The sequence below is a fragment of the Falco naumanni genome, chromosome 11 (genome assembly GCF_017639655.2).
Source record: "Falco naumanni isolate bFalNau1 chromosome 11, bFalNau1.pat, whole genome shotgun sequence".
Taxonomy (NCBI): Eukaryota; Metazoa; Chordata; class Aves; order Falconiformes; family Falconidae; genus Falco; species Falco naumanni.
In genome coordinates this window covers 30,806,843-30,833,050 of record NC_054064.1, presented here as the reverse complement: position 1 = coordinate 30,833,050, position 26,208 = coordinate 30,806,843, and the positions used below count along the sequence as shown (strand labels likewise).

The 26,208-nt window shown below is 40.6% G+C and overlaps 3 protein-coding genes across 5 annotated transcripts in view; 2 read left to right on the top strand and 1 right to left on the bottom strand.

Moving 5' to 3' along the window:
• FGGY (FGGY carbohydrate kinase domain containing) overlaps positions 1-158 on the bottom strand; it is a 325,709-nt gene extending 325,551 nt beyond the window's left edge. Inside the window, exon 1 of one of the 2 annotated variants that reach the window (XM_040609878.1) lies at positions 141-158. The gene's annotated coding sequence lies outside the window, so the exon portion shown is untranslated. The remainder of the gene's footprint in view (positions 1-140) is intronic. The other variant, XM_040609879.1, reaches the window with a different exon arrangement.
• On the top strand, positions 147-19,702 carry MYSM1 (Myb like, SWIRM and MPN domains 1). Of its 2 annotated transcripts, XM_040609870.1 has the most exons (20): positions 224-353; positions 1,955-2,030; positions 2,215-2,285; positions 3,307-3,384; positions 3,520-3,546; positions 4,069-4,147; positions 4,870-4,968; positions 5,593-6,353; positions 7,540-7,670; positions 8,863-8,966; positions 9,922-9,999; positions 11,112-11,200; positions 11,524-11,578; positions 11,663-11,713; positions 12,444-12,518; positions 12,801-12,989; positions 13,227-13,359; positions 15,311-15,416; positions 15,539-15,596; positions 16,424-19,702. In XM_040609870.1, the coding sequence occupies exons 1-20, from the start codon at positions 277-279 to the stop codon at positions 16,586-16,588; spliced, it is 2,502 nt and encodes an 833-aa protein (XP_040465804.1). In that variant the 5' UTR covers positions 224-276; the 3' UTR covers positions 16,589-19,702. The 2 variants fall into 2 exon arrangements, with proteins under 2 accessions (XP_040465806.1, XP_040465804.1); XM_040609872.1 differs by lacking the exon at positions 12,444-12,518 and having other exon boundaries at positions 147-353.
• TACSTD2 (tumor associated calcium signal transducer 2) lies at positions 19,364-26,208 on the top strand. The gene is given in 8 exon segments (XM_040610886.1): positions 19,364-19,471; positions 23,028-23,224; positions 23,226-23,284; positions 23,287-23,401; positions 23,403-23,470; positions 23,473-23,677; positions 23,679-23,719; positions 23,722-26,208. Coding segments are annotated over 8 exon segments (1,077 nt in total). The 3' UTR covers positions 24,006-26,208.

Sequence of the window (26,208 nt, the reverse complement as noted above, 5' to 3'; positions counted from 1 at the left end):
GCCTGGGCGGGTTCCGACCTCCCTCTGCCGCAGCCCTACTCTTCCTCCCCCCGCAGGCCCCCGCGCTCCCCCATGCCTGCCTGACACCCACCCCTCTCCCCCGCGCTCGCCCTCAGCTGCCCTCGGCGCGCCCCGCCTACCCCTGCGCCATCTCTCCGCCTCCGCCCCGGCTTCTCCTCAGGGCGCGGCTTCACCAAGGGCTACCGCGCACGCGCCGCGCCCCGTTCCCGCCCAACCGCCGCTGCCGCGTCTCGCGAGATCGTCGGGGCCGGTGTCATGGCAGCGGCTGCTGAGGAGCTGGAGGTGGATATCGAAGGGGACCCGGCAGCTGTGCCTGGAGAGACGGCGCCCGGGTGAGTGAGGGCCGTTTGGTGGGCTGGTAGCTCTGCCTCGGCGGTAGCGCTGCCCCTTCCTCCCGCGGCGGGCAGGGTTTGTGCGAGCGCGGCGGCAGTTTGCCTGAGGAGGCGGTGGGGGGGGCTGCCACTTTCTGAGGTGCTGCCCGGGGTCCCGGCCGCCGTCGGGCCTTCCCGCCGCCTCGGGGGAGAGACCCAGGGGTCTCGCTGAGGGGCCCCGGGGCGCGGGGGCTCGGGGGCGGCGGTGTGGAGCGTCACCGGGCAGAGCGGGGGCCGCGGGGCCTGCGGAGCCGCTGAGGTGAGTGCAGAGCCGGCGCCGTGGGCCCTGCGGCCCGCGAAATGGGGCGCTCGGCGGGAGTGCTGGGAAAATCCTTTGGGATACGCAGCCCGAAGGAAGAACCTGCGTGGCATAACGGGTGGTGAACTTGTGGGCACAGGGGGTTCAGACAGCTGGACGTGGGAAGGTTCAGAAAACTGGTTGGACAACATCATGGTAAGGGGTCTGTAAACGTGCCGAAGTGAGTGAAGCAGCTGTAACTCCAAACCTGGCTATTACACAGGCTGGGAGAGGCTGAGGGATTGTGCCAGAGGCAGTGGCCGCTCGCACGCTATCCTAGCGCAGCACCTGCCACCGCAGGAGGTGGACTGCTGGCCAAAGGGGACTCCTCATCTGGCCCATCTCTCGACATGCTCCAAAATACAACAAACAGGACTTGTGTTGGTTTCTGGCTGTACATGGGGATTTATCCTTACCTCTAAAGAGGGGTTTGAACTGCTGATGCAAAGCGGTTTGGAGTAGCAGCTGAATTTAATTTACTAGCGTTGGAAGGGATATAGGGCTAACGAGTCTTTAGAGAAGTCTGAATGTTCTAGAAGCAAAAGATTTTTGAAAACGAGTAATTACGTGAATTACTAAGGAGATTTTATGCTGCATTAAAGTAGGAGACAGTTGATCAATGACCTTAATCAGTGACGAATTTCTAAAACTAATAAGTAGTTATTTACAGAAAAGATCAAGTACAATCTGAAGTCCCTCAGAGCACTAACAACCCTGTACGGTAGGATTCTATTAAACCTCATGTAAGTATGAGCTTTCCTCGGGAAGAAAACAGGTTTGTCTTAAGAACAGGGTGGTTTTACCTTATTGGGGGAAAAAAGCAGAAATGTCACGTGGAGATAATACAACTCAGTAAAACTTCTAATATTCAAAAATGCAGTTCTTTATTTGTCCATAAAATTCTGTTTTCTTTCATGTGTGTATTTTTTACATAGTCACTTTTGCTTTTAGTTTTTCTGGATGAGAATTTTTACTATTCAGGGTTTCACTGGTGTCTTGTACAGTCCGCAGTGAGATAGGTGAGGAGTTGCTACTGAGATTACTAAAAAAGATGATTTACTGAAGGGGGGATTTATGCTGCATCTAATGGAATACAATAAGAGGGTAACATTATATAAGTCCGCAATATAATAATTTAGTTTTAATATCTAGTTCTGTCATCTTCTGTTAATGTTGTTATCTACTATATCTTTTTTTTAACTCTGACAGTGTTAATTTTGTTTGAATATGTTTGCGTTGTTTTGAATGCTGGAATCTTTTTCAGAGATGATGAAAACACAGCTTCAGGCCTGCTGCAGGATCATTATCTTGATTCATCTTGGAGAACTGACAACAGTCTCGTAAGTATTTTCTAAATGAATGGTACTTCTAGCAAGGTTATCAGAACTTCTGTTTCCTCCATTCTCTTCTCTCCATGTATGTGGTCTTTCAGGTTTTTAAGCAGTCCTGTTATGTATTGATTCTTGATGCTCAAGTAACACATGACAGAATTCAAGTATTAAAACATACTTGCATTGTTTGCAGCCATGGACGTTGGATAGCAGCATTAGTGAAGAAAACAGGGCTGTCATTGAGAAAATGTTGATGGAAGAAGAGTATCCTTTTGCCAGTTTGCTTGTATGTTTTTCCGTAGAACAACAAAAAACACGCTGTTTCCAAAGGAACTGGACGAACCTTTTCTTAAGATCACTGAAGCACTGTCATCTTATAGGTAGACTGCAGAAATCAGGGAGGACCCCTGAATTAATCATCTAGCTACCTGAAGCTTCCTCTGATGCTTCTGATTCTTCAGAAAATCAGTCCAAAGCTTGTAGACTTAAGCTGGCGCTGGCACCAAAACCAGCAATATTTGTCTCCACTTCCACTGCTTGTTCAGTGCCACCTCTGGTGTTGTGCTGATGCGGCTATTTGTGTGGCTTCATAGTGAACCTGGTCAAACAGCTGATCTGGCTAAAAATAGCTAGTTCTTTTTGCTGGATTGTTCTTCACTTGGGCTGGTTTACTGTCTGATTTTGTCTGGCAACATTCATACTTCTGCCAGTGTGCAAGATGAAAACAGGAATGAGGAGCTGCTGCTTTTTATTTTTCTTTTTTAAGCAGTGTTTGCTTAATTAGTCTTACCAGTAGTAGCCTCTATGGCTTAAGTTGGCCTTGCCAGCTGCTAGGTAGGTTATAGTAATAGAAATCATGGGCTAATTTATTTTCATGCTCTTTTTGAAGTTGCGTATAATAATATACAGTAATAGAGAAACAAGAAAATAAAGCAATTAAAGTTTTCCTAATAGAATGAATTATTGAGACTTAATTTGAAAGTAAATAATTTTCATTGTGCTGGTACCTTATCTATATTTTCTAAGACAAAAAAGAGAAATGCTGTTGTAGAAACAGGATACCCAGTTTACTGCAGGTAAAATGAGTGTGGGGATTCAGAAGTCAAATGTCACTTCCTTGTGCGTTACACCATTTCACACACTTCTACTAGTTTATTTCAGTTTTGAAAGCAGTGCATATTTGCTTCTACATGCTGAATAATTATGAACCAGTGTAATTTATATGATTATTAGAATTTTCATGTGTACAAATATCTCTGATGTTTTGAAAACTTAACTATTTCAGATATTATTTATCTAATAAATCACTTTCTGAAAAAATATGGCTCAATCAAAAGGAAGTGGAGAAAAGATCTATGAAAAGGTAAGCTGTGTTCTGGCAAAAATTATCAGTTGGATGAGAAGAAATGAAAAGTCCTTCCAGAATAAGGTGGTTTGCTGAGATACACAACAGCATCACAATTATTAATTTTTATTTTCACTTTTTTTTTATTTGCAGCCCACATAAGAAAACTGGAAAAGTCATGTACGTACATTTTAATGAGTGTGTTGCATTTTTAAGTGTGGCATCTGTTTTTTATTAAGTTAACAGATACTACTTAAAAAAAACCCCAAACCTTACAGTTCCTTAGTTCCTTTCTGTTTGGCTGTGCAAAATTGTTTAAGAGACCTTTCAATGCAAAGAAATATTGCCGTCTGTAGTAACTGGCTTGTAGTAAACTATTTTGTTTCTTGTAGCACAGTGGTCCTTCTGAAAAAAAACCTTGTTAATTCTAGTCAGCTTTCTTGCCTGAACTTTTCTGTTTGCTGCTTCTGTGTATTTCTATACCATTAGTTGCCGGTGAATATTGTGTTGCCTTGCCATCTTCCTTTGTGATGGAGATGCTGACATAATTCTCAATATTTTATTTATCAGTCACATTCACGTTTACCTTGAGTTTTACCGAAGATGGGGAGTAGTCTTCCTGTCAGAAGTTGCCTTCAGTTGCTGGGATTTGAGAATACATGTTTTTAAGAAAGCACTAACTTCTGCTTCCTGTTTTTCAAGGGTGCGATCACCTACAAAATCAGCTAGCTACTCGTTGAAGTGGACATCTGAAGAGAAAGAACTGTTTGAACAAGGACTGGTAAGTTTCTTTATATAGGTAGTATTTTGAATAGAAGTCATTAGTTTATCTTAAATAAAATAATATTTAATATAAATAAGCATGTTATATTTATCTGTTTCTGCTTTTATACTTCTAATGTGTAAAAATAATTGCCATCTACAAAGACTGTAATGATAAATCAGACATATTGATGAATCCCCCCCAAGATGATTTTGTTTACCAGATTTTGTTCATGTGGGGCTGACTACAATTTGAGATCACAAACTTCAAGTACACAGCTTTATGGATTTTACAATCATAATGCTTTAGTTAACTACAGGAAATATAATGTGTTCTTGAGGCCAATCAGCTAATAAAGTGAAGTCCTTTAACTACTGTTGTAAGGTTTTTAAAGTATATGGTGGTACAGTGCTGAGTGTTTGCTTTGTCAAGCACAAATTTGTTTCAGTAGAATTCCTTGGGTTAGTAGGCAGCATAATTCACCATGTACTTCAGCTGGGTGAAGATGATCATCTAGTCAGGCAGAATAGCTATAATTCCTACTGTTGGATGCAATTTTCTTGGTACAATATGGATAGTGTGGTTCTTTACTGTGGGTTTGTGTTACTGTTTGTACCTTTGTATGTATTTTTTTGAATTTTTTGAATTGAATAATTGAGTTTTTAAACTCTTTTGGCACATAAAGTGCAGTGTCTGGTATGTTACAGTTTGGGTAATTTAAATGTGCTTTGTTGTGCTAGGTGAAGTTTGGCCGCCGGTGGACGAAAATTGCCAAGTTGATTGGAAGTCGTACTGTTCTACAAGTAAAGAGCTATGCTCGGCAGTATTTTAAGAACAAGGTAAGCAGCGTATCTCTGTATTGGCAAAAGGGCTGTTGGGCAAGTGTGCTGTTGTACACATAGCTTGGTTTAAATCTGTCTTCTCAAGGTACTGCTGCTAAAAGTATGTACTCTATTTATTCCCATATTCAGAGAAGTGGAATATGCTTATTTGCAGACTTAAATATGAAGTCAGAATTGATTGCAAATTCCTAGAATGGCTTCATTATTTTTATTGTTGGCATAAATAAATAAATGTATACACTTGTAGTCTCTTATGCTGTTGGTCGTTCGTCTGAAAATACTTGTTTTCCACTATACAGCTGTGTGTTGTAGTTTTAGCTTTAGCCTTATTTGAGACTTAGGGAGAGTTTTAAGAAGGAATTACTACTGTTTAGGTTTATTTGATTATTAATGATTTATTTTCATTTGAATAGAAATACATACTAATTCACACTTGGGCTAGAAGTATACCTATAATGCTGTGTATAAGTCAATTGTGATAGATTAAAATGTATTAAAAGGATGAGATGAGGAAGAAACGCTTCAGAATATCTGCTGTTCAAGTAAAATAGTTCCAATTATTTGAGAGTCAGAAGGATCGTTTTGTTTTTCCCTCCTAAAAATACTTTGTATTTTCCTAAGGCAAAAAATGGTGACTCTCAAAAAGAAGAGCAAAGTCAGCGTGGGAGCAGCCTTCCCATTGAAGATGGGATAAAGGTAGAAGCATGGTCATCTGGGGTCTTGAGAGGCCGTGCAGACCCCAATCTGAATGCTGTGAAAATTGAGAAGTTGTCAGATGATGAGGAAGTAGACATAACTGATGACATGGATGAAATACTTTCTCCTACCTTCCAGCAAGAAACTGGAAAATCTGAATCATCTATTTCAAAAAGTCCAGTTGAAGAAACAAAGGGAGTGGAACATGCGTTTTCACCTGTGGGACACAGTTCTGCAGCTTCTTTACCTAAAGAAGATCCTCAACATACCAAGCAAGATACAGTGGATGCCTTAGTATTTCCAGGTGTCGCTGCAACATGTTCTCAGCACCTGAATGGTGATAAATCTGTGAGTTTAGATTACCACCAATACAATAATTTTATTGAGAAAGCTGAACAAGGCAGACTAGTAACATCTCATGGTACTAGACCGGTAACTGACCAGGAGCTTAATGAGGAACAGAGAGACCTGGCTGATAATGGATTGCTTTTTCCTTCTCCCTGCCAAGTGGATGAGGATCATCAAGAAGAAGCAGAGGAGCTTAAGCCACCTGATCAAGAAGTGGAGGTTGACAGAAGCATCATTCTAGAAGAAGAAAAGCAAGCTATTCCTGAATTTTTTGAAGGGCGTCAGGCCAAAACACCAGAGCGTTATTTGAAAATTAGGAATTATATTTTGGATCAATGGTAAGATGCAATAATTATGTTTATTGAAGTAAGTGGTGAGGATGATTTGTGTCCTGCTTTGTTGTAGTTAAAACACTGCTTAGTACTAACAGCTTGCTTCTGAAAAGAGTAAAATTAATTTTATGGTGGCATTATAAAGATTGCCAGTGAACAGCTCTGATTATTAATGCTTCTTTTGAGTCTTCCCAGGTTTTTTCCCAGCATTCTGGAAGCTAAACAATAAAAATACTTGAAAGTGTTATGAAAATGAGTAGTGTCCTATACCAGAACAGGCTGCATCCATTTTGGTTATGTTAATTTATTACAATTTTTATCATCTTGTAAGAATGCATATATGGTTTTAATAAATCGTTCCTCAAAATAACTGATTAAATTAATTCGGTAATGAGGTCTGTAGCATTGTAGGTACTGCCTTTACAGAAGGCAGCTAGAAGAAATAGTCTGTGCTAGAGCCAATAATGTTGACCAAAATAATGCTTCAAATTAAGAATCAGTTTGGAGTAGTGCTTGCACACTTGAATATTTTATATTCCATCTTCAAAGAATCCGTTTAAGGAACTGTAGTGATTGGTGGGAGCCAGTTCAATACACAGGTTATTCCATTAGCAGTTCAGTTCTGCGTGTTTGTGTCTGTTAGCTTGCTTTTAAGTAGGCAGAATTGCTGAGTTTAACTCTGCCCTTGTTCACTTATCTTGTGTATTGACAGCTTATTCTAGTTGCAGAGAAACTCTAGAATTCTGTACCGGAGAAGTGTTGAGCTGAAACAATTCAGTATCAGTTTAAAAGCAAGTAATAAGTGCATAAAGAGTGAAAACAGGTTTATTTATTACATCGAGGAATCCTGTGATTATATGAGTTATTTAAACTAATCTAATGAATACATTCTATCAGTTTAACTTACAAGTAATTCATTGCTTCCTGGCACCAGTCATGTCAAAGAGTTTATTTTAACACATGGGACATAAGTTTCACTCTGCATAAGTACGGATGTGTGTGAATAACCCTAAAATAAATTGCGTTTTGTGAAGTTTCTTTTTTTGCTGTGATTGCCCTGCACAGTGGTGTGCATTGCGGAAGGAAAAAAAACACTTCAGTGGCTCCTCTTAACCTCAGCTTAAGCCACACAATTCCTTCCTCCTTCCATGATTTGTTTTACTATTTGACAATGTGCTATACTTTATTTTAGGGAGAGATGTAAACCCAAATACCTGAATAAAACTTCTGTACGTCCAGGCCTGAAGAACTGCGGTGATGTTAATTGCATTGGACGGATCCACACCTACTTGGAATTAATAGGAGCAATTAACTTTGGCTGTGGTAAAGATATTTTTATTGGAATCAATTCGGAACACATCTCTTGTTTGACTGTCAGTTTTTTTTTATTAAAATGAATGTTTTCATGTGAAGACTAAACGTTAAGGTTAGTAGATGTGTCTTTAAAAGAAAAGTCATAAATTCACTTCATTGAAGCATGGATGACTGCACTGTATCAGAATCAAGCATCCATGTGGATAATCTTCCAGATTCTCTGTACTCTTAATGTCTTAAATAGTACTTGTTGTTACATTTAAGTTCTGAAGAAGACAGTCTTTCTTTGGACTGTGTTTAGTATATTTGTGTTCCAGCCTATATGGCCATAGCCCATTTTGGTGCTAATGTTGAAGGACTACTTAATGTTAGGGTGTACTGCTGACACAGAAGGATACCCATTAATCCTTACTAGGAAGGACCTTCTGAGAAGATTGTCTCTCATGACCTTTGAAAATCTTAAGGAGTTTGTAACCTGCTTACAAGATTATGGATTTTTGGTTTTACACAAGACCTTTTCTCTTTTCTTCCTCTTCCCCCCACCCTCCGCCCCCTGTTTACCACACGCCAGCTGCATTTTTTTTGTTTTGTTCTTTTCTTTGTCTGGTGGATTTTTTTCCTGATACTTGCTGTATCTGAAATTCTGCCCTCCTTCCACATATGACAGAATTCAAGTTTTGTTTCTTTTTGCCAACTGAATTATAACTGCTTCCTAAATAAAAACCAATGTCTTCATCCTCAGGGCTAGTTTTTTACAAGATTCAAACATTAAAATTAGGTGATATGTTAAAAGCATATATGTACACCTGTAACATAGAGTTATAAAATACTTATATGTAAATTCTAAAACTACATATAAGTTTTATAGTCTCTGGGTTGATTTTGGTCTGAAGCTGAATGACAGTCACCTAGGAGAGTAGCAATGTCCTGCAGATACATTTCGTCTGAAGTAAATGTTACTAAAAATAACAGTAAGGAAGGAGGTTTTCCTGTCTTAAAAATGCTGTGGTAGTGGGCGAGGGCTATATCATCAGTCAGTAATGTGACCAAGAGATGTCTATTCACTGTGGGCTTTTTGTTGCTTTTTTCTTTATGGCATTTGTTGTTAACGTCGTACCTATGTCATTCTTGGGTCTGTACCAGTAGTAAGTGGCTACATACTTTACTGAAGCACAGTGCATCTCTCTTCTGTATCTTGTAGAACAGGCTGTCTATAACCGGCCCCAACCAGCTGATAAAACACGATCCAAAGAAGGCAAAGACACAGTGGAGGCATACCAGCTTGCTCAGCGCTTGCAATCCATGGTACGTTCTGGTAAAGGGGCGGTGGGCAGCAGAAAGCATTCAGTGTGAAGAAGGTCTTCTCATTTTCAAGCTAGGGCATGTCAGGAAACATCTTCCTCTCGTTCAGTTTGCAGTTTCATTAGTATGCCCTGTAATTTGAGTGTCAGTCTGAGTAAAAGTTCTGCTGTCTGAGAGGTGTCTGCCCTAACGTCAGCTATCTTACACGCTTGATTTCTGTTCAGGTACTTCACTACGACTGTGTTTCAGTCTTTTCCCTCAGCCCTCACCCGTTCCTCCCCACCTCTCTGTAATCTGTTAGCCTGAATTAGCCAGAAACTACTGGATTGCAGTGGTAGTATGTAATTAACTTGCTTCCATTTTAACAGTTAGGTACGGTAGGTATATGATATGGCTTACAGAGAGCCTTATGCACACAGTTAAGTGCAATAGTAACACATTTATAACCACGTGAACTACCAAGGCTTACCAGGTTTAATTTTCATATTCACATTTAACGTAGCATTTTTAAAGTACTTCACAGCAATATAAATCGATTGATGAGAGGATAACTAAATCAATCCCACTAAAAAAAAATAAATTGAAATGTAAAGAACTGTAATGTACACTAGATGTAAACATACTGGGTTTATAGCTTTTTGTATTGTCTGAGCTATAAATCAGAGCTGGATAATAATGTGCTGTTGCTGTCAGAAATGTTGATGATCCATGGAACATCAACCAGGTGTTATGGTTTACAGCCTTAAAACCCAAAAATTTCACTGAGGTGTTTCATGACAGATGGTGAACTACTTCATTCTGCAGGACTCCAGGGTGTTCTTTCTTTTCTGGAAATATGTCATAGTGTCAGTAACATTCGTGTGGCAGCAGCCTTTTGGACAATGTTCTTACGGCTGATGAAGTGAAGCAGTTTTTTCAGGAGTAAGAACCTTGACTGACGTTGATTTGCTTGCTGCAGCGTACAAGAAGACGGCGCGTGCGAGACCCTTGGGGAAACTGGTGTGATGCAAAGGATTTGGAAGGACAAACATTTGAGGTAACCCTTCTGTTTTTTAAACTTTCCTTAAAGAATTAATTCTGACTAACTGCTAGCAGGTGGTGTTGCATCAAATAGGTAAGGGAAACAGTTGTGTAATAGGTACTTAACCTCTCTTTGTGGAAGCAATAATTTGAAAATGATGTAGCAGCTGTTACATCTTTATGCTGCTGATAAATCCAAATGTACTTTGGTGTTTGCAAAGGTGTTCCTGTTGTGAGCGTGTAGTGCCCTTCACTCTTCTATGCCCATAAAGCTCTTCACCTTGTCTTGTGGGAGATTTCATGACCCTTTGTTTTCAGTTAACTGCCTCTTACTAAAGCTAACAGTAGGGGATAGGAGAATGACATGTAAATGTTATTTTTTCAGTCCTGTATGGTTTCTTTGTGTTTATAATGCACGTGATTGAGTCTTAACATTCTGGGTATAGCAATATCCTCAGAAATACTGTGGTTTATTAAGTCCTTGGAAAAATCATGCAAGTTTAAATATTTCATAGAAGACTCGGGAAGAAAATATCCACTTGTTCATTCCTACAATGTCAAATTATACAAAAAGTGAAGAACTGGAAACATGCTGGTTTTGCTGTCTAGAAACCCACTTATATTTGCAACCTTCAGTCATGAGTATCTGTAACAATTCCATAATGTTATAACACCATACCTGTTTTTGAGTAACTGTGGTTAGTAATTCCAACACTTTCTGCAAAATACATATTTGGATGGAAATTTAGTTTGAAAACACCCCTAACGAAGGGTCATGAGAAATTCTGGGCATGGATTGTAAGGGTGGATTTTCTCCTTCGCCAATCACACTTGCATTTGTGCATGATCTGCTGTACAGGCTGTGATTTTACTGAATCTGATTGACTTGGAGAATGTAATAATTCTCTCAGCGGGCGTCTTATGGACTAGATCTCTGACGGTCATTACTTTCACACTGCTCAATTCTGCTAGGGCTATTGCCCACTGGCTCGGTAGTCCTGTAACACAAATCGATAGCATCTTGAGAGGATGCTGGTGTTAAGAATTTATTCTGGGCTGGTTTTGCAATCACTACTGAAAGAGCACTTAAGACATTAAGGTAGAGTTAATTTTTTAAAATTTTTTTAGCATCTATCGGCCGAAGAATTAGCAAGAAGAAGAGAGGAAGAAAAACTGAAACCTGCAAAATCTTCTAAAGGTTCGAGACAAATAAAAAGGTATTATTTGATGTACATCATGTTCAAACATAGTCTTCTAGAAGTGAAAAAAATGTCTTGCATAGTGTCAGGCTGGAACGCTGCAGATCATTAATATGTGTTATGGTCTGAAATAACACATGTGCAGTTTGAATGTTTCATATGGAAATTCATGAGTGTGGGTAGTGAAGTTTCTGTACTTGGTGGAAGTCATCCTAGTGTGGGATGGGAAAATCCAGTAAAAAAACCCAAGATTATTCCTCCTCTGCCAAGGAGACAGTGGAAAACTTGAAACGTTCCCTCATTGTCCTACATCTTTAGAGAAATTTTCTTTCATTTTACAGTTCCTTTGATCCCTTTCAGCTGATACCGTGCTGTTTGTTCACTGAAGAAAAACAGGTATGTACCCATGAGTGAATAATCAAGAATGCTTTATTATTTACGGTACTTTTCTTATACTCATGATTGTGTTTATCACTTCAGGAACCTTTTCAAGTGAAAGTGTCTTCCGAAGCACTTTTAATAATGGATTTGGTGAGGATTAAGCTTTGTCTTTTAAAAAGCTATGATGTATATGTTGTGTTGTGGTTTTGTTTTTTAATGGGCAGCACCAGAAATTTGAGAAATGCAGTACTTTGCATTCAGACCTAAAGCGAGAATCTAGTATTAAATAAAGCCCCTAAAGATTCATGGGGGTTTTTTATATTGTGCTTAATGTACAACCATTTACCCTCAAGAAAACCTAGTAAGAGCGTTACTACTTACTACAGTCTGTCATACTCGAAATAGAATTTGCTTAAAGCTACTTTCTGCAATAGACTGCCATTTTGAAATCCTGTACATTCATTTTCTACTACCCTGGGAATTGATGTTGTGTTTATAGAGCAATGTGGGGGTTTGTGTGTGGGGGGGTGGTTGTTGTTTTTGGTGTTGTTTGATCTTAAGAACAAGAGGCTGTACCGACATTTGTGCAGTTGTTCAGCGTTGCACAGGGTTTAGTATTTAAGGCTAGCGTTGCTGCATGTATGGAAGTGTATAGTGTATTTGTGTAACGTATATAATAAGCAAGCATAATCTTTTCTGTTTGCTTTAAGTGGAAACTCTGGGTATTTGAGAATCCCTAGCTGTCCTAAGTTTTCCTTCTGTTTGTCATTGAGAAGTTACTCCCTTGCAGCTGTGAAGCCAATGTATTCTGTTGTCTGCAGAGGGAAACTAGGAGAAATGATACCACTTGGACTTTAATTACTGTTTAATATCATTTTAGCACTCTCATGTATCTATGGCAGAAGTAATAGGGCTGCTAGGTGGAAGATACTCTGAAGCTGATAAAATTGTAGAAGTAAGTGTTTGTCTTCTTACGTTTTCTCTAAAATATTAAAACTGTTACGATAATACATATAATTTGAATAGATGTAAATATTACTTCTGAAGGGCAACAACTTAAATATATGAAAGTTGAAGTTAATTGTTGTAGTCTTGAATGTTAAGAATTACACTTATGTTCAAGTGATGGCCTGTCCTCTGTCATGAGGAAGATCTGGTATATGACTTAAAATTCTTTAAGTTTTATTGAACTGATGGAGATTTCTTGCATTTATCCATCTGGAGACCTTTTTAACAGGTTTGTGCAGCAGAGCCGTGCAATAGTCTCAGTACAGGACTGCAGTGCGAGATGGATCCCGTATCTCAGACGCAGGCCTCGGAAACGCTGGCTGCCAGAGGGTACAGTGTTATCGGGTGGTACCATTCCCACCCGGCCTTTGACCCCAACCCCTCCATACGAGACATTGACACTCAAGCTAAATACCAGGTACTTATTGGTGTGTGCATTCAAAATAAATAAATAGGAAAAAAAAAAAAACCCAACCAACCACCCTAAAGCCTCTCTGGCATTTATGATCAAATACCATTTTCACTGTAATGCATCTTAAAATCAGTTTATTGATAAATTGACATTAATTCATTTTTAACGTCAGAATGCTGTTCTGAAAAAGGTTGTATTTCTTGTATGTGTCTTTTTTTTTGTGTGTGTTTTTGTATTTTTTAGAGTTATTTCTCCAGGGGTGGTGCCATGTTCATTGGAATGATTATAAGTCCTTACAACCGAAATAATCCTCTTCCATATTCCCAGATTACTTGTCTAGTCATTAGTGACGAGATCAGTTCTGATGGTTCCTACCGTAAGTATCAATATTTTATCCACTGACTTCATTTTTCTTTTCCTTTTGGATACTAAGAGGAGAAACTTTGTCTGTTCTTGAACTTGAGAAACAGGTATTTGTAGATTTATGCTGGTAACTTCTGCTGTACAGAACCAGTAATTTCACTTAGAGTAATCCTGCAAGTAGTCCGTGCCGTCATGGCAAGAATAAATAGGTATAAATAGAAGATTATTTTTCTGTATTAACATTGCCCACAATCTGTGAAAGAAATTAAAGGTTTGGGACAGGGGTTGGGGTTGTTTACACACAGTTTCCATATGAACAGCTGAGAAACCCGCTCTGCGTGTATTGCGTAGACTTTGCTGCGTAACAGAATTCTGAACAGATCCTCTGATCAAGGAGACAGAAGTGTAATACCAAAGAATTGGCAGCTCTAGCGGCCAAAAATCCTTATTTGAGTAACTTTGCAGTCAGAAGGTCAAAGGATCAAACTTGCCAGCTGTCCAGGAAAGCACAAGATGGAAAGATGAAACGGTGTGCTGGCATGAATCCCAACTGAAGCAAACAAATTCTTGATTAAAAATATCACTGGCGTTTCATGAAAAAGGGGCGATTTCCCTTCTTGAAGAGTTAAGAACGTATCGCACAAAATTTATGGTGTTTCAAGTCATCAGATCTCCTTCCCTAATGTGAGAATTCCCATGATAACAGTCTATGGTTATGGTAGCTGCCTCTTTGCTCTCCTCCTCCCTCCACCTGTTTGTCACGATTTTTGATCCAGACTCCAAGGTTTCCAGTTTCCTTGGCAAGGCAATAGCAGAGGCCGTGTGAGCCAACAGTTCCCCCTCTTGTTTTTTCCTGTGGAAGTACACAAGGGAGACCATCTGCCTGGAGGCTTGCTTCCTCCTCCCAGGGGAAGTGAAGTGGTGGCCACATCTGTGCAATACTCCCTGTTCGCCGTACTGATAGTCCCCTGATCTTGCCCGCATCCCCTATGCATCCCGCCCTCGTGGTGTGGGGGTAAACTACGTAGAAACTTCATCTTGATTGTCTGAGAGGACTTCATATTTATGTCTCTCTCCTGAAACCAGCTTGTTACAAAATGGTGTCTCCTCTAGCTCTTCAGAAAAATTACAGCGTGGCAGCAGTGGATAGAACTATACACTCTGCAAATGAATAAAAATTAGTATTTCATATGAGCCATAAATAGTTAAAAACGCATTCTGCGTTGAATGCTTTTCACATTTGAGATGTGTTCAAATAGCAGATTGTATTTATTGCTTTCTTTTTGCGTACCCTGAGGTCTAGTTGGAAAGCATGCGTTTCATCTCATTAAATTATTACGCTCTTGGAAAGGCTTTTTCTTAATTTATTTTTAATGACTTACTGAAATTTACACTCTCTTTCGTCGTGATTTTTGGTAACTGAACCATGTTCTGCAAGTAATACTCTGGTGTTCCTTTGGAATACTTTCAAAATTCCTCTTCCCCCACCTGCAATAAACTAGAATTTCTTCCTTTAGGAGAAAAATTCCTCTGAAATCTGGAACAATAGTCAGCCGCTTCATCAGCCAAGTTCATACATGAAAAACCCCACCTTTTTTATTCACTTAACCACATAGCTCTTAGAGTATGAAAATGGGACTAAGTTGTAAAAACTCAATTTATTTCACCATTTTTCTGTTACATTGTTGGTTTCTGTGTGCTTCCTTATGGCATGAGGAATTGGCGAGGGCGGGGAGGAGAACAAGTTTGTTCCCTGCTCCACCAAAATGAAGTTTGGAATCCGAAATGCGTCAGACTTCTACTTTAATCTCCCTAACACTGGCAAGTAACAGAGCTGCAGCCTTCTGCAGGCAGGAATAAATTATGAATGGTGATGGGGAAGGAAGGGGTTGCGTTCAGAACTAAACAAGAAAAAAAGTTGAGTGTACCAGCAACGCTGAATGACCATGTTCAATTGATTACAGGCCTGCCCTACAAATTCGAAGTACAGCAGATGCTGGAGGAACCTCAGTGGGAATTAGTATTTGAAAAAACGAGGTGGATAATTGAAAAATACAGATTCTGCCATAGGTATATGTCTCCTTCTGTTATAAAGAATAGCCAGTTTAGAATTTTTGCATGTTTATATTGATGTTTCAGTAAAGATGCGTGGCTGCTTTTGACAGCACTACTATTTGTTTTTCTTCCAACAGCAGCGTCCCCATGGATAAAATTTTTCATAGAGATTCTGACCTGACTTGTTTGCAGAAAGTAAGTTTTCTACTTTTAGCTTTTTTAATTTAATTTTTTTTTTCAAATACAAATTTGCTTTCTATCAGCAGAAGTCACCTGAAGTTACATTTTTACAAATCGGAGAGGTAAACTAATCACAAAAAATTACTTCTGTGGTGGAGCTTATGTAGTTAAGCACACGGTGAAAATCAGAGTGCTCGTTTGAGAGGGTTGGGGACAGCGGTTACGTGCAGATACCGAGTTTTAACCTCTGTTTGGAGGAGAACAGATGGCAAATTAATCGTGGTTGAGTGTTGTATGCCTTCAGTGGTGAGAGCTGCCTGTATTTCAAGAGCAGATCTGGGCTTCCTAGTCCTTTGTTCGATCAGGAAGGCAGTGCTGTGCCGTGCTTCTCATGCATAAGTGACAACTTTAATTTTCCAGTCAGCGTAGTCATTGCTAGCAAGTTCTAAATAACTACAGCTGTAACATTAATTGCACAAACAAGACAGAAAATCTGCCCAAAGCGAAAGACATAAACGGAAAACACGTACACAATAATTACCCACTTCTAATTTTTCTTTCCCTCTCAACATGACTTTACTTATAAACAGCTTAAATCTAAAATTGACTTGGTAGAATACTCTTGAATTTAGCTGTTGTGTAATTGGTTTTAAATCACCCATGTGTTCTTGTGTGACTGTTCCTTTTTAGAACATATATTGTACAGTTGAACGCTTTCTGTAATGTTAATCCTAAATAAATAAATCAGAATAGTTTTGGAAAACTTACTGGCTAGAAGGGAAAAAAAAAAAACACTCAGGAAAACCGACAGTTAAAAAAAGAATCTTCTTTCTTTTGACTAGCTTTTGGAGTGCATGAGGAAGACTTTGGGCAAGGTAACAAACTGCTTCATTGCTGAAGAGTTCCTGACTCAGATAGAAAACTTATTCCTTTCCACGTACAAGAGTGAGAAAAAGAGTAATGCCGAAGAAAATGGGGATGCATGTTCAAATGAATTGCCAGTCTGATGGCTTTAACAAAACACAGTTATGGAATTCTGATTTTATTTTTTCATTTTCTTTCTCTCCTCCCCATTATGTCAGCTTTTGCAGAATTATTGTCTGTTTTAGTAGTAACTGTTAAAGAATCCAGTGTCATCTTATTGTTACGGTTTAAACATACTTTGAAAAACCCCTAACGTGTGTGGGCTGACTACATGAGGAATACTTAATTCTAATGTTTTGTAAAAAAACGAGTGCCACAGAATTGATTGACCGACAGTCTGCTGTTTTGGAAGAAGGACAACCTGTTGAGAATACTGTGCTTTAGTTTCCAAGGGGAGTTTGTCCTCTCTCAAGTCTTCCAGTTTAGGAATTTTTTCTTGTTTTTTGTCTACAGGTACACATCTAACTCGGGATGATTTTTTTCCTTAATGCTTTAGAGATTATAAGTTTGAATTAATTCACAAAAGAGAAACTGAAATGAAAATATTGTAGCTCACTGATTTCAAACTTTCCTGATATCCGGTCTGAAGTTTTATTCAGTTGTTTAATACATCATCTGATTTTTTAATTCCCACCCACCCACCCCCACCCCCCTTGATCCCTGTGATCAAGTAGCTTTTTGGCATATTCTTTGCTGTCTTGCTTCTGTGTCGGGGAGGAAAAGCTGGCAAGTTCTCCTGACTTCTCAGTAGTGGTTGTGCTTGTTTCCAGTGGAAATGATAACTCCTGTCTTATTGCAGGTTGCAATCTTTCTGATCTTCCATTCTGTGGGGAGGTGTTACATTGTCCTGCCAGATCGCTGTGGTTTGGCCTCTTCTCATTGCCGCTGTTTCCTGTGGAAACAAGAGCTCTTGACTGATGGCAAACTGAGGGCAACAAGCAGAAAAGTATTTGTCTTTTTAAAGAAAAAACCCACCAACTTTTTATATTGAGTCTTCTCTATAATGTGCAGTTCAATAAAAGTACACTGCTTTTTGTCAGTTCTTCAGTTAGCATTTCGTACAAGTATATATTCATATAAATTAGTCATAGGTGGATTGATCTTGAGAAGTTTCTTGATCGCAGCTTGGCAATGTTTCCTGAGCTGTATCACTTTAAACCTTTACAGAAAAAATGCGCTTAAATTTTGCTTTTGAAGTCATGAGGAAACCTGTCTTGTACACAGTTACAACTATTTACACAGATTTATCTTGGGCAGAGTTTCTCAGCGAGGTCTGAAATATATTTGAAAGGATAAAGCAAGCAAGACCTTGACTTTATATCTAGAGGGGGGTGACAATGGACTTGGTTCAGATTTTAAAAAAACCTATATGTGCGTATATCTAGTTCTACGTAACATAAAAGGAATTTTAAGATTTTATATGTTTACTTTTTTAACTTCATCTTTTCATTTGTATAAAGAGTTTGAAAAGCTTTAAAATTGTAGAGCTGCATCCCAAGGAGGGAACTCCTTCCCAGGAAGTTAACAGGACTTTTTTTGTCACGCTTCATAAAACATTAGGCTCTTTCTCAGTGGACGGTGCAGAACCCAATTTTAGGAAAATGTGAGCCCTTGATGCTCAGTGGTTCTCCCAGTGCAGATTCAAGAGCTGCGGGCTTAAAAATACTGGGGAAGGTCTGCGCTCTCTTCTGTGTTCGGATCTGCTGGTGGGTGCAGCTTCACATCCCGCTACTGTGTATCATGTACAAACTTGGTGTATCCATCTACAGGAGGCATGTTGACTCGGTCTGCATATACTCTACAGTGTCATCTTTGGGACTTGCTTATCAAAAATCCTGCATGGCTTTCTGTATTTCTAGTTTAAACTACGCTCCTGGTGAGACAGCATTCCTTCCCTGCTTAGCTCAGAGTGGTCTGCAGCGTCAGGTATTCTTTTGCAGTTTTGTGGAGGTTACTCTCTAGAAAAATCACCCACGGTATAAATGTATGTACTAAAAGCTGTAATTAGTTCTGATTTGTAGGAAGATAATTTTGATCCTCTTGTGTAACAGAAGTATGAGGTAGGTAATGTTTGTTGTCCACATATGGTCTGTTTCCAGCGACTTCAGGATGGAGGTCGGTGTTACTCAGGTAGTGGTAACTGTGCTGGCTGCTTCTCTCTTTAATGACTAAAATTACTGAAGTAAGACAGTTGTTGTGTTGGATTTAACAGGGATGTTGCACAAGGCAAGTTTTGAGTAAAACATGCTTTTGAAGCAGTTTGTCTCTTGAGAAGAAGACCTGGTGCAATATGGAGCATTTGATGTGCACACTCAGGCTCCGGATTTTAGTTCATTAGCAGGCTGGTGTGAGTGGAAATGCAACTGCTAGTACCAGCGTTACCCAGTACTGTCACGCGGTATTGTATGTGAGTTGGAAGTAGCACATTTGTGATGCTAAGTAATAATTCTATCGGCAGGAGCCGTGGTAAGAAAATGACTTAACCTGCTTTTCATAATTTATTTTGACTGTGTGGTTAACTATATGAGTTTGGAAGTTGCATGCTTCTAAGGAGATAAAAAGCTATTTTACTAATATTACCAGTTCTGCTACCAAATACATATAAGACATTAAATAGTTTTCTTGCAGAACTAATTTTTTTTTTCTGTCCAGCTTTTCTTTTCACGCTAGCTTTGTTTGTGTACCTCTTGCAGACTAATCTGCCCTTTCTTTATGTAAGACCAGCTGTTATGCCTTGCCAAGTTGTTGCTCAGGAGGTGGGAAACGTTGGAGTACCAAATAGAATGATACAGTTTAAACTGGAAGAGTCAACAGTTTAAAAGTTAAACAAAGGGGAAAACCCAACCCCCCCACCCCCCATGGTATTTGCCAGAAGTGACATCCTTTATGAGTGTCGACTGAGTCAAGTTTTGCTGTCCAGTATCAGCAGTGCGTCACCGGGATACGTGCCTCAGGGTCCAGGGGAGGTGAAGGGAAGGCCATTTTATTTTTTTATTTAATAAGTAATTTTCCGAGAACAATTCAGTTGAAGAAAACAAACAAAGCCCTGAAACAAACAAAACCAGACCTCAAACCAGCTGAACAAAAAAGGTTGACGCTTGCCATTGATATTAAGTACCTTTTTCCTTTTGCTTGCTGCTTTGGTGTTCCTGACGCAGTCGAGTCTGCTAATAAAGACTGTATATGCAGTACCCTGAGAGGTGTGTCCTGTGTCTGTCACAGCCGCTGGTCTCATGAGCATCATCACATCTGCTCGCTCTTTACTCCGAGCCACGGGGTGGTTGTTACCAAGTTTAGCAGCACTAGAGGGAGCTTTGTTTCAGCCGGTACAACACCGGGCTTTGAACTAGGAGCAAAGTTACTAACCAGTTATTGCTGGGGCATGGGCACTTCTGGCTGGTGATGACATTTTTGGGGCAGTAGCTGTGTACGTCGCTATAGGTTTGTTCCTTTCATTTCCTCTTGGAAACCCTCTGCTTTGGTCTCCTCCGGCACATTATCTGGTGGGACTTGGTGGCAGGGATGCCAGGAGGGTAGATCACAGTTTCCACAGAGAGCATCCTGGCTGTAGGATCACCGAGCCAGTGCTGTCAGGGCTTGTCTTCACGGGCAGCTCCAGGGAACTACCAAGGTGACCATGGGGTTGCCTTTCACACCAGCATGTTCCTTACCCCCCTCTGATTCAAGCTGGTTGGTTCCAGCGCGGCTCCCCGCGTGGCTGGCAGGGCACGGGGCCTGCCCGGCAGTACTGGGCTGCCAGGCCGTCCTGTTGTGCGGGGGGAGCGGCGGGGCAGGTGGGAAGCGAACAGCAGGGAGCTGTTGGGCGCATCTGGCAGAGCACTGCACCCCGGCGCCTGCAAGGGTGCTGTGCTGCTGCTGCGCACCCCGCCGAGGCAGTGAGGGGTGTCGGGATGCGTGCGGGGTGACCATGCGGCCCCCCCAGAGCTGGCCTGTGGGAAGTAGCTGGTTGGTAACGCCCCAGTGAATATTGTAATTGTATTTGATACCGGACAAAGTATTTAATGGCCTAGATAAAAGCATTCTGGTTGTTTAATTGGAAATGCCTTGCTGTTTTACATAGACCTAGTGCCCTGGGTTTATGAGATTTGGAATTGTGCCGAGAAATTGTTTCCGTGGAAGCAGAGATCACTAAAGAAATAACGCACTCCCCATTTCCTACAGGATTATTCCTCTTACAGCCTGCTGTTCTGAATAATTAACTCTTGTAGTGCCGTTACAGTTTAGTGTGGATTAAAGGAAATAATACTTTCCTTTTAGTGTCATAGAAGCATTAGATGTAGAGATATATAGATATTTTAATATCTATATGGGTATATTTATATATGCGTGTGCATATATATGTCTATATAGATATTTGAAGACTTCTGTCTTTAAATTAAGTCTGTTCTCTCCTTAGTTACAGAGGGGAAAATCCACCAGCAAAAAAAAAAAAAGTCAATGGAGAAGCGCACTTTCATTTTGGCAACTGATGTGGCTCTGGCAGGGAAACTTGAAATTACTCCTCCTTTGCCCTTGTCTTGCCACTGTTCTACGCTTTTTGCCTGGTGACGGGTATTTTGTAAAACTATTGTGGTGCTTCTAGCCACCGTTGAGGGAAGGGGCAATGAATGTAGTTTTTAATTAAGGTACGAGCAATGAGCGTCTTCCACCAGCAGGGAGAATGGCCCATCTCGGGGAAGCTCTCCAATGATAGTACGAGACTGAGACCAAGCATGAACACCTGTACACATACAAGCAAAGTGCTGTTTCCTGAAAGTCCTGTTTCTGCCCGTCCATATGGTGCTTTCTAAGCACAAGGGCAGCGCAGCTCTTGACTGTTCCTGTACGGCCATCGCTTCCCTGAAGCCAGTTGTGAGCTGCCAAGTTTACAGCAGTTGAGGCTCTGTCCTCAGCAGTTGAGGCTCTGTCCTCCAGAAAGAAGGAAACCAAAACTACTCTCTCTAAAGTTCATAATGTGAAATAAAAGAAAGACAAGACATGAGTATGTAGGTGACAGTTAAATTGATCTTGACTTGGAAGGAGGGCTATGAAGTTTAAAAAGAAACAGATTATTATAGGTAAACAAATGACAAATTAAAAATGGGAAGTTACTAAACTTATCAAAGATTCATCAATATGCCAACTTGAAATACTTACAATTTTAACAATAATTTTCGCTGTAGTTCTCAATTATTTTCTAAGAAAGGTACCTCCTGTTATTTTTTGCTGAAGGAAGGGGAAATAGAGAGGCATGACAATGTGCTATGAAGCAGCCAGGAGTAATTTGAAGAACTTGTCTCATCTTTGCTCCCTCAAGAAGTGTATGTTTCTGTGGCTTATTTAGAAACAGGCCTGGCTGCAAAGTCCGACTCCGGATTGTGCCCTTCTCCAGGGGCTACAAGGCATTTACACCTGGAGCTTGGATTTGAAACTTGTAGTGTGTCACAAATACTCCGCTGGCGGCCAGCTCCCCACTGCTCTCCCTGACGTAAGCCATCGGTACAAGCAGCCCAGCCTGCGCTGACCTGAAGCAGGGCGGGCCCCCAGAAAAGCAGCACCAGCTGTGAAAGGCGCAGCTGCGGGGGTGGGCGAGTGGCGTATACGCTGGTCTGTGGCCGTTACTGGTCCCAAAATAACGACTTATAAAATGTCTGACGGTTTGACAGATCAGATGAATGGGCCTTGCTTAATGCAAAGTGGAAAATACCTTTCAGCTGCTGCCAAAACACATGAAAACGGTAACGTGTGCTGTGTAGATCATTAGGGCACCTGGGAGCAACTGGAGTGTACTGCAAAAGGCATTACTCGAAGTTCAGATTTCCTCAAAAAGAACTAACAACTTTGTAAGGGTAACACACGCATGAAAATCATTCCTAGTACTGCCTGGGGGGAGGGAAGCTCTCCCTGCTGGAAGATGAGACAGCTCCCGTGCTCTGTAAGTAGGAGAGCAGCCATCAAACTGATGAATAGTTGTTCCTCCAGATTTGGCAGCTACTCCAGGCAGCATATATAAAACTTCAAATTGCTTTATTTTATAAATACATGAAAGTAGAAAAGAAGTAGTACATAACTGTTAAGGATCTAGACAGTGGAGTAATAGAGCCGCCGTGTGATGGAAGATGGAGGAAAAACCATGATGGAAGTGGAGAAGTAAGGTTTCTTCCAACAGAAATGGGAGAAATTCTGTACACGTGAATTTACACAGTTCATAGAAAGTCTAAAGAAAGGGAAGGGCGAGCTGCTTGTGCTTTAGTCCGTCAGGGAAGCCCAAAGTAGGAACTGTGCTTCAGGTTGGCTTTTGTCTCTTCCCTGTTGTTTCCTCATCGAATAAGAGGGAGGGCAGGCATCTGCAGGCAGGAGTTGGTGTCACTCCCTGAGAAGTAACAGATGAGAGTGCAGCTTGTTGACATCTCCAGAGATGCCAGTTGTGTTGGAAGGAGAACCTGTTTGGTGGGTCTGATTTGAACCTTGATGAAGGCTGCAGCACACCAGTGTGTACAAACCAGTAGACTCCGTGAATAGACGGTATGTGCCCAGGAGGGACAGAACTGCACCTGCACGCTGGTGGGTTCAGATCACCAGGTGGGCTGTTCAACGCTGCTTGCAGAGCGCGCGCTGATGAAGGCAGAAATGATCCCTGTGAAGAAGAACCATTTCTGGGGCCGTCCCCATGGGCTCTCAGGTACTGACAGTATTTATGATCCAGACTGTGAGAACAGACTCCAAAAGCAGGCAGCGCAATCGAACTGATACTTGCTGGTGTGTGAACGCTGCCAGAGTAAGAGAACCGAAATGGGCAACAAAAGCCTGATTTGCACTGAACTGGTTAGAACAAGCTGTATCTAAGTTGAATTGAAACACAAAAAAAGTTCCCGTGCCTTTGATGTTCCTGGTGTACGCCCTGAAACATCTGCTAGAGAGCCAGTGCAAACTGCACCCCAAGTACATGGAAGCCATTAACTGTGATGCCCACTTACCCAAATCTGCCTGCGCAGGAGCGGTGCCGAGGCATCTAGGTGTGATGTAGATCGAGCTGATGTAGCATATTACTTTGAAAAAGATGTAATGGATGGCTCTGTATTGCATTCCAACTGCTCATTAACTGCCTCTGCCAATGGAGATGCTCTAGATACTGAAAAAATACAGATTTACTATGCTGATGAAAAAACACCAGTTTTGCGTGAGACAGCTGGTTGCCGGCTTTAGTGCTGCAGTGGTGTGGTGGTGCTGACTGCTGGCTTTGGCATCGCTGTGCTAGTTATTCTGAGGTGGCTGCAGACATAAAAATATGAGAAAGTTGAGATTAAAGAAATGGGTGAAATAAGCGCACTGAGCTCACAGCTGTCCCAATCTGAAAAAAAGAAAGGCAACAACAGGAAGAGAAAAAAAAAAAGAAAGCACAAAATACAAATAGTAAGCAGACTCAGCATATGTGGATGGATTTGGAGAGTTTTTTTCCTTTCTACAGATTTGTACAGCGATTGTTCTAAATTAGTTTAGTAAGAATGACTTTTTTTGTGTTTGGGTATAAATTAATTTCGGAGTCAGTTACCTAAATATTTTAAATGCATCCTAATTTGGAAGCTAAGAAAATTGTTACAGCTGTCTATTGAACATAACGCAGAACGCTCTCACTAGTACTGCAGGTCTGGTTCAGCTTGCATAAATACTCTTTGAGTGCTTCTTGGTTCATTTACTTATAGAAATTCAAATACTTGCCTTGGCATAGAGTTATATAGCTGCTTTTCTGTTGGCAAATACTTTTTTTAAAAAATGTGGAGGTTTGGGTTTTTTTCTGTAAAGTTGCTGGAACTTTTTTTAAGCAAATAATTTTATAAGTATTACTAAATAACCAAGTAAGGTTGTGATAAGCTACTCTGCAGCACCAGAGGCTTTTATACAGTCATTTGTCAGGAAGCATTCCTGCAGTCACTTCCAGATGTGGAGATCCCAAGTTTGTATTCAGGCAACACAGTGAGCTATTCCCACTTGAGCTCTTTAACAAGGTTCTGACACTCCTAGGCAGGAAGGATCCCTTGATCCCAATGCAAGTGTAAGTTAACCTTGGTGTTCTGGCCAAATTCAGACTCTGGTAATAGCTTTCTGTCTACCTAAATTCCCCTTTTTAGTTTTAACAGGAGGAGATATTTTCCAGTGTTGTACAGCTTCACAGAAAAGCTGCACAATGCTTCAGGACAAGCTGAAAAAGAGCTTTATTCTAGTAGAGCTGCAGGGGGAATTTAAGAGCAGAGTGCGATTACTGAAGTTGGAATTTGGCCAAGACACTAGAATTGGACTTCTTTGCTACCTACTCATCTGCTGCGTTCCTTGTCTGGGAGGTCATATTCACCATGAAGGACATTTTAAAGAAAATAATGCTAGTTGTTAGACACTGAAATATTGGCAGTTATATTCTCTGTGCTATGTATGGGTGCCTGAAGTCCCACCAGTCTAATCTGCTTACGTTCAAAATGACACCGCTACACCTAGGCACTGCAGCAGGGTCAGCTCTTGTATTCTGTTAATCACTTTCAACGTTACTAGTTTGTAATTCTAGTAAGTCAGTAATGTGCTGCTTCTAGGGCAAATGATTAAATACGCACCTCTGATTCTACTGAATGAATAGGATACCAGGAGAAGTGACAATGCTTTGGTTCTGTTTCTGCCTTTATTTATGTAGAGGAGGAAGAAACTCGCTGTTTAGGGCGTGGGGGTGTTTGTTTAATATTTTTGGCTCAACATACACCATTTCCATTTAACCTTATTCTTGTTCACTTACCTGCTGGAAAAATTTGGGCTTTGGGTACACATCATGTTTCCCCAAACCAAAATTTTTTGCAATTGCATCAGCAGTATTAATACATTCACAAAGTTTTGGCGCAGAGTCTATAATTTATTGCGTGCCTTGCAGAAACACCTCCAAGCTGGCTGTTTTTCAATCAAGTACATATATCAGCACCGATAGAAGATTAAGTGAGAATTTAATATCTGAGCTGAATTTTCCCAGGTCACAGGAAAATTCAGAACTCAGCCTAACTCCACACAATTTTGCAATGAGGCTTTTATAAAATGGATTATATTAAAAATCTGGAGCTCAGTAACCTTCAGTGCTGAAGAAATGCAGGATGAGAATAAAAATTTCCTGAGTACGTTGCTTAACCACTTAACTTACGCAGACCTGATAAAAGCCATGTGTTTGAGAGGCTGATGCTGTCCTTCCATCAGCAAAGACCATGAGATGTGCAGTCTTTTCTGGGCATCTACTGTGCCTTTCAACATTCTTTTAAAATCACTGCATTTTTCTCACTTCTGTCACAAGAAAAAAAAAAAACCTCAAGGTGAATGATGCGGGTTTGTATTAAAAGAGAATATAAACATGTAGGCATAATTTTTATTAGAAGAGGCAAAACCAACTAATTGTTGAAAAAATCTTAACAGTTAACAGTTTCAGCATCTTTCTTTAGCTGCTGCTTTTCTTTTTAGAAGCTGAGATTGAGAAGAGAGGTTGTTGTGGTGCCATTCATATTTATATTACTCATTAAAGGACTGACCCATGAAAATCATCTGTTGTGATCAGTTATTTCATTGCTAGTCATCAAGCACCAGAAGACTATGCTGCCAGGGGACTGGAAATGCACTAGGGTCATTTAATAGGAGGGATAAGGTATGTGTCTGCAATTAATAAAAAGAATGCGAAAATTAA